This window comes from Octopus bimaculoides, chromosome 10, assembly GCF_001194135.2.
Source record: "Octopus bimaculoides isolate UCB-OBI-ISO-001 chromosome 10, ASM119413v2, whole genome shotgun sequence".
NCBI classification, from domain to species: domain Eukaryota; kingdom Metazoa; phylum Mollusca; class Cephalopoda; order Octopoda; family Octopodidae; genus Octopus; species Octopus bimaculoides.
This window is the reverse complement of record NC_068990.1, coordinates 2183857-2192228: the sequence shown is the minus strand read 5'-3', so window position 1 is coordinate 2192228 and position 8372 is coordinate 2183857. Positions and strand designations below refer to the sequence as shown.

The 8372-nt window shown below is 34.3% G+C and overlaps 1 protein-coding gene across 1 annotated transcript in view; it reads right to left on the bottom strand.

Moving 5' to 3' along the window:
• Positions 1–8372, bottom strand: part of LOC106867322 (cilia- and flagella-associated protein 65) — a 720747-nt gene that overhangs the window by 41363 nt on the left and 671012 nt on the right. Inside the window, exon 33 of the mRNA XM_052971190.1 lies at positions 6004–6071. Coding sequence (XP_052827150.1) covers positions 6004–6071 — 68 coding nt within the window. The remainder of the gene's footprint in view (positions 1–6003; positions 6072–8372) is intronic.

The window sequence follows — 8372 nt, the reverse complement described above, 5'->3', positions numbered from 1 at the left end:
ATTTGCCTTAATTTCTCTATCTGTGTGTATTGGCATATCCCAGAGTATGGTTGCGTTCTCGTTTTCTGTGCCCTTTTCTGGCGTGTGTTTATACCATCTTTTTTCTGTTGTTATTCCATAGTGTTGGCATAGCTTCCAGTGTATATAGGTCCCAGCTCTGTCGTGTCTGTGAATATATTCCTTCTTAGCCAGGACTGGGCAGCCAGAGATAATATGATTTATTGTTTCTTGTCCATCTCCACATATTCTACAGTTACTTGTTCATTGTCACTGGCACTCTGAATCTCCTGCCAATTCCTTGCACCTGTCTGGAAGCAATTGCAATTTTGATGATTTACAACCCATTGCATGGTTGTCTGGGAGATTATTATTATTATCATAATTATTATTATTATTATTATAATTTTATTATTCTTGTTGTTGTGTTTAATTGGCAAAATACAACCATCCCCCAGTATAACAATAATTTCAACAATCATTTCGTCGAATATTTCAGTAATGCATTTCTTTATTTTGCATTAATTTGGAAAATATTCAAGGTAACAACAATAGAGTTTTGGATACAATGCTATTTTTTATAAAAAAGATATTGGTTTGTCACGAAAACGTGTGTTGCCTAGAATATCCGATCCAGTAAGACAGTTTATATACGCCGTAGTAGTAAGCAATGAAATCCATCCTTAATTCCGGCTCATCACTCGTCCCGAGCAAAATGCTGCTCAGAAGGCGTTCGTGTCTGCTTGGTGCTGAGTAACACACTTCCGTTATAGTCCACCAAAGATTAAATTGGGGCTTTATTTCCATGTTGTACCTCCATCTGTCGGGCCGATTTGAACAGCTTTTATCCCTTCCTGTCTTAGAACACGTGCTTTAGCTCTATCAGCATTTTATTCATGCATCCTGGTGAAGAATTGTTCGCGGACAAATGTCGCTGCGCGTGAGTCGGTAGCAATGGCTTTTTTAAGCACCACTTCTGAGTTTATAATATACTCTCCCTGCATTCTAGTTTTCATCATCGCTATAACCTTACTAAACCTTATTAATCTACGCTAAACGCCCTGTTTAGATAGTGTGTATGTCCTCAGTATATTTTACATATGAACTTGTACACCCTATCAATCCACGTGAAAATCGTTGTGAAAAAGTATCAAAAATTAAAATTCTCTGAATTCGTAATGAGATCGACACGGAAAGTACGCACAATTATTAACGGAAATTTAGACAAATATTACAGACAAAAAATAGAACCCAAACATACAAACACTAACAATCGAAATATATATAATACATATTTGTAGAATCAGAAAGAATCTGGTATTAGGAAAATCAACAACAGATGATTGATGAAAATTATTTCCTCATCAACTTGAAGAGATTTTACTCATAACTAGATAAAAACATAACATAAAAACATAAGACGCCAGCAGCAGAGGCAGTAGAAGGGATTTTTAGATACCCCAAAACAAGATTTGGAACACCACTCTCGAAGATGCGAAAAGAAAATGGCTTAGGATAGAATAATCTTGGGAATAAAGGACAGCGTAAAAAGTAATGCAGACACTACTGTAAAATATGCAGTGCTGGACAACACTAAAGTACAACAAAGTTCTATATACCTATTTGGAATAACGAAAGTAGGGAAATACAACAGAGTCTCTAGATGGGTAGTCGACCTGCCATAAATGGAAATTTAATGACACTTGCACCAAACATTAGAGTCTTAGAAACATATGATCATATTCGATAAAGTGGACAAATATTGGGAAAATTATGACTGGAACATATTTGAATATAGGTTTGCATACTGAAATGTAGGTTAATTTTAAACAACTACATAACAAAGATCAGATGATGACACTAAAAATTCTAATGGAAGACAGAAAAAAAAAACACTTGAATGATATATAAAAAATTAATTCTAAAACCCAAGACAAAGGAAACAGCAAAATGTTAATATCTGAAGCCTACGTAAGCCGTTACCATAATATTATCGCAAAATACAAAGAAAACTTTTGGAAGAATACAGATTAATTAGCAGTAAAAGAGTTCCATGCAAGTAGATTCTCTAAGTATACCCCATGAGTAACGGATAAACAATGGTTTCTGATTAAACAACAATGCCAGAAAATTTAAGCAAGTTTTAGTCGCTACCAGCGACACAAATACTTCATTGGTACCCTATTTTAACGACTCCGAAATAATGAAAAGCGTAAATGGCCTCAGGTTATGTACAAATAATAGACAGTTCTATAAAACATCTTATGAAGAGATTGAAAATAATTTTACGGAAGCAAACGCAAAGCGGGTTAGTGGGGAATAGAAGAAACGAATCTGAGCTATATACGAACGTCTTTGTTTTAACCTGTAATACCTTTCATCAACGGCTGGTTTAAATTGGGATGATCTGACAATAATAACAAATAACATCGAGATTCTAAGGGCTGACAGTGAAACGGCTACAGTATATAACATTTACTTATAAATTATAAATGATAAATACTTGGTGATACTGCTATACACTTCACAATTTAACCAAGAAAATTCCCATACATTTCGATAGGAAACATTCTCCACGTCTTCAATTGGAGAGAGAACATTATTTTTATACTCAGAACTATTAATTCGGCCATAGCAACAATGAAAAAATAGACTGAAGGCAATCTTACAGATAGTTAGGAATTAGTGAAATAGAGTAGCGAATATGTATATAAAGAAAACAGTTGGAAGGAATATTATGAATGCATTAGATTAATACTTAAATGCCTGGAGAAACATTAATGGTAATCCAGTAATAAGTTACGGCTTAAAATATTCACCAATAAAAACTAAGAAAGTTACAAAAATTCTTAGGAATTAAGGAGAAAATAATGATTGAATTTAGATTTAAAGCAAGCATTGGGAAATTGTTTTTTTCAATACGGGAAAACGATTCTAAAACACCACCTTTTAGTGTGCAAAATTAAATATTAAAGGCGCAAATTGAACTAATATGAAACCAAAAAAATAGTTTCTCTTCAAGGAAACGATAAATGTAAATGATTGTTGAAGTAACTAAAGCCGTAAAAAGAAGGGAGAAATGATGAAATTAGAAACAAGAAAAAAACATCAAACTGCTAATGAATGAAAACGTCGACATGTAAATTTTCTAAATTTTTCCTAAACGGAGAGAGTTAAACGGAATGGAATAAAGAAGCATATCAACATTCGTCGTACAGAAAACTGAGAATAAGACGTTTTGATCGCGGTGAATAACTAAAACCCAGGGAAGTAGAAAAAAACATTAGAAAGAAGCAGCGTGAAGATCAGCTTTGCAGAATATATTCGTGTTGGAAAGAAGCAACGAGTCATTGCAAACCGTGTAGTTTTTACCAAAATATAGTATGCAACATACGTAGGCACTTAATGTTTCCTGCACAAAAAAGAAAGCCCGATGAAAATACAGAGAAAATGGATGACGTACAAAGGATACAGAGAGTAAGTTGAAATTATTAAGGAACGAAGATGTAATTAATTTTCTGGGATTTGCCTAATTCATAGTGTGATGAAGAGAAAAGAATATTGTACAGATAATGAGATCATCAAGAAAAGAAATGTATACAGATTGAAGTATTAATTCCAAAACATAAGTATATAACAAAACATATATAAGAATATAAGTATATAACAGAGTAGAAACTATCCAAATAAATAGATTTAGAAATAGAGAAAAGATTTTGAGCATTTAAAACAGAAATAATATGCATGTTAATATCTGCTTTAGAAATAATTAAACATGTGTGAAGACAATGCATAAACAAAGACACAGGATGCTACATATTATACAGAAAATAACACTACAAGGCACTGCAAAAGTTTTATTTTGAGTATTCCCAAACAATAAGAAATGCTCGTAATTAAGGCTGAACAACGACCTCTTGCATATACAGTGAATCATATTGCTTTTAATAAGCGTACAGAACCTAATAGTTGGTAAAAACGTTAGCACACCGGACCAAAGTGCTTCAGGGCATTTTTCCGGTTTTACGTTTTGCGATTAAATTCCGCAGAGTCTTACTTTGCCTTTAATTCGTTTAAATTTTGTGTTTAAATTCCGCTCAGTCTGACATCGATACAGGGTCGTTAACAGAAGTAGCAGTCAACGTATTCGAAGCACAGACACCGCCCAATAACATAATGCAATTCTCACAACAAAAACAAAATCCCACAACAAAGTAAATGTGATATATTATACAACCACAACCTTGCACCCACCCACCAAATATGAAGAAAAAAAAGAAAACAAGATTGCATATACCTCAAAATTATGTCGTGCAAGGAATGTTGAAAACCCGATGTTGATGATGATGATGATGATGATGATGATGATGATGATGATGATGATGGTGATGATGATGGTGGTGGTGGTGGTGGTGGTGGTTGTGGTGAGGAGGAGGGGAGGAATTGTCAGAAAGATGGGAGACATAAGAAGGAAGGTGGTGCGATAATATATTTTAATTGCAAAGAAAAGTGACGGTTGATGGCTCATTTCATACCTGAGTATTTATGCAAAGGTAAATCAATAATTATAAATATACAAACAGAATGAAATAAGGTTCGGCCGCTTGGAGACAATCAATGTGCATCAGTAAATCTAGAATTACTCTGGCTAACTATCGATTGACACGAGTGAACATTGGATGCACTCTATATGCGATGATTGTTGCTCCACAAAGCTTCACAAAACATACAATTCTTAAATAACGAATAATTGTATGGAAAAGGTTTTGTCGCCCTGCACGCATCTTTGACAAGCCTTTCTGTCAGTGTTTCCGCAATGCTGCAATTTATTCTTACTGATCGGCAAAGTTTCCTGATATGTCTACCAGACCAGGGATTTCTAGAATCTCTTCAACGTCCTCCTCAAGCTTAGTCAACCTCAAACGGTTGTTCAGTAGACCCCTGTCGATTCCGAGAACATCCCCTAAATTATCATCGACCCTTGTCGATTCCGAGAACATCCCCAAAATTATCATCGACCCTTCTAATCAATGAACTTTTAAAATTCTCTCCAGAAATGTTGACATGTTGCCGATATTCTGCGGAATTAGTAGAAAACTGTAAGTATTAGGTGTCATGTGAGCAATTGTGATCTTACTAGTCCATAGTGAAAGAACTCCAAGAAAACGCTCTTCACAAATGAGGTCCACGTGCTCTCAGCGTCCATGAATCTATGTAGTTGTATGAGCCGTTTAGTCAGTGTAACACAGGAAGATATGAACGAGCAAATACCACCAAGCTGATCGGATAGAATTTCTAAAAAAAAGCACTCAAGCGGTTATGAATAACATAGACGCATGCATTTGCAAACTCCCCACAAAGATTCGGGGCTGGCTTTTCTCAACCGATTCCAGAACAACATTGCTTATTCTGATCACTTTTCTCGTCTTTCTTGACTGCTTTTTTTTAGAATTATTTTTAATTCAGAGTAGTATTTAAAACAGAAAGAAAAACGGAAACAAAATAAAGTAAACAGAAATATATACATTAATCATTGCTGTAATTAAGAATAGTTTTAATATAATTTTAAAATAAATTCATTGGGCTATGAAACATTGTCTGGAAATGAAGACACATAGCATGGAGTTTAGAATATGAAACTACAGATTTGTGGTAGATGGGATGCATTTCACACCAATCCCAGGAGTGGTGGGAGGAATATAAATACAGAGCGAAATAAAATCAGATCTTTAGCTAATAAAATAATGAATAGAAGAAAAGAAATTTTACAGATTAAATACAAGCGACACAAAGTAACTGTTAACATACAATATATTAGCTTCAAGGGATAAGCAAACAAATAAACAGCTGAAAATATCTCTTGCGTATTCAACATCATGAAACTGTCGTTGAAATTCTGCCGTAAGATGTGCTTAGTATTATTTGAGAAATAAATATTTTACATTGCGTTTATTGTACAGTGCCTACCACAAAAATGCTGAAATTATGGTAATAGTTCGTACTTACTGTTGTATTTCCTGTTTTTCTCTAAATTCTCTATCCAATTTGAAAAAGTTGAACAATTCCGGACAAAGCTACAACACACCATGGGAAAATATGAAGAATATAAGTATGTATGTAAAGGATATATACAGATACACACACACACGCACACACACATCGTGTACGTATATGTGTGTATATATATATTTTCCACATACCAAAGCGTGGGAAATATTTACATTCATAGATAACTCTATTAGGTTTTCTAACATTTAAATCAATTCTGTTCTACTGATTCACTAACTTACACGGAAAAGAAAAATATATATAGTTTAATTACGGACAAGCTGTTAATTATGAAATTATGTGAATTAAACCATATGTCAGAAGGAACATTAGGAAATGTTGTCCACGAAGAGATCAGATGTAAGTCTTCTATGATGAGGAAGGGTCAATTTGTCAGAAAAAGCAAAACAAAATCACATCAGATCTAAAAAGCACTTAAGCAAACTCAAAAATGGAGCAAAAGATTTGATGTTTCTTTTTCTCAAACGAGAAAAACTTCGACCAAGATCAAAAGTTAACTGAAAAAAATGACAGATGGTTATGTGCAGACCCTTCTGAAGTTCCAAGTGTTATGCATATAAAATTTTCTGCAACTGTCATGATTTTAGGGGTTGTCAGCAATGAAGGACATTTGATGTCTCATTACTTCTTTCCACAAGGCCTTGTAGTTAACAATGCCGCCTACATTGTGTTCCTGGAAATAGTTGCTAAGCCCTGGATAGACAGTGTATGCAATGGAGGGCCATATGCATCAGCACGACTCTGCATTATCAAACATGTCTCTAGTAACACAAGACTGGATGGCTGAAACTTTTCTTGATCACATAACCCCTAACATTTGACCTCTTATTTCCCCATATCTCAATCAATTGGACTATTACATGTGGAGCATTGTTGAGAGAGAGGTCAATGAGCATGCCCATAACACCAAAGATTCTTTGAAAGCTGCCATAGTGCGAGTAACGTCCAACATGGACCAAGACCACTTGATTCGAGCATGGAGATGGTTTAGACATCATAAGAAAGCAGTTGTTGAAGCTGAAAGGTGGCTCTATTGAACAACATTATAGAAAAGAAGGTTTATTTTTATTCTCATAGCATTTTTTGATGAAATAAAGTTATTAGCTGTTATTATATATTTGTCATTTTTATAGACATAGATCTGTCTTCAAAAATATTACGTACTCTGTATATAACAGGCTTCTTTCACTTTCCGCCTACCAAATCTACTCACATGGCTAAGATCGGCCCAGGGTTTTATATGATTTTACACATATATATTTGCAGTCATTTCATCATGTTAAACCTTTAATCCCTACGCATTTTATCTCTCGACGTCGGGGATTTGATATATATTTCATATAAATTCCAATGATAATTTTTACAGATTTTAATGTTAAAACTTTTTCACCAGTTAACTGACAACGACGATTGTTACAGAATGTAAACGATTGTTACGGAATGTAAATATCGTCATTCACTCATAAACATGCAAGCTAACACGCAAACACATATATTATACATGCATGTATAAATATGTCTTTACGCTTTACTTTTTATAATATGCCTAAGCGAAATCAATCAGTCATTCAAACTATCAATCTATGACGATTTTTGTTCTGTTACTCTCTAGCAAATTTCACTTATAATCGAGTGTAGACTTTAGTAGACAACACATGCATTGATGTGTATGATCGAATCTGAATTCATGTGATTGCAAATAAGTTATTTATGTTAAGAACCGAGTTTCCTTGCTTTTGTGACATTCCACTTGAAGTCATATTTTCACTGTGGCCAAAATTTTTCTTTAAATCTTTAAATTGATTCAGCTTTAAAGCTGTGGACATACTGGGGCACCGCCATTGATTATGTACTTTTTAAGATATATCTTTCATATCTTAGAGACATTATGACTGAATTTAACTTTATCAATAATATTCAGTGTCCTCATTTTGGTTCAGTTCCGGTCAGATCAACGAAAGAAAAAACACCGAAATGAAGACAGACCTATTGTTATATTTACACTTGGAAATAAATAAACTAAATCACATACTTTTACTCTCTCTTTTACACTTTTACTTGTTTCAGTCATTTGAATGCGGCCATGCTGGAGCACCTCCTTTAGTCGAGCAAATCGACCCCAGAACTTATTCTTTGTAAGCCTAGTACTTATTCTATCGGTTTCTTTTTGCCGAACCGCTAAGGTACGGGGACGCAAACACACCAGCATCGGTTCTCAAGCGATGGTGGGGGGACAAACACAGACACACAAACAGACACATACACACACACACGCATATATATATATATATATATATATATATATA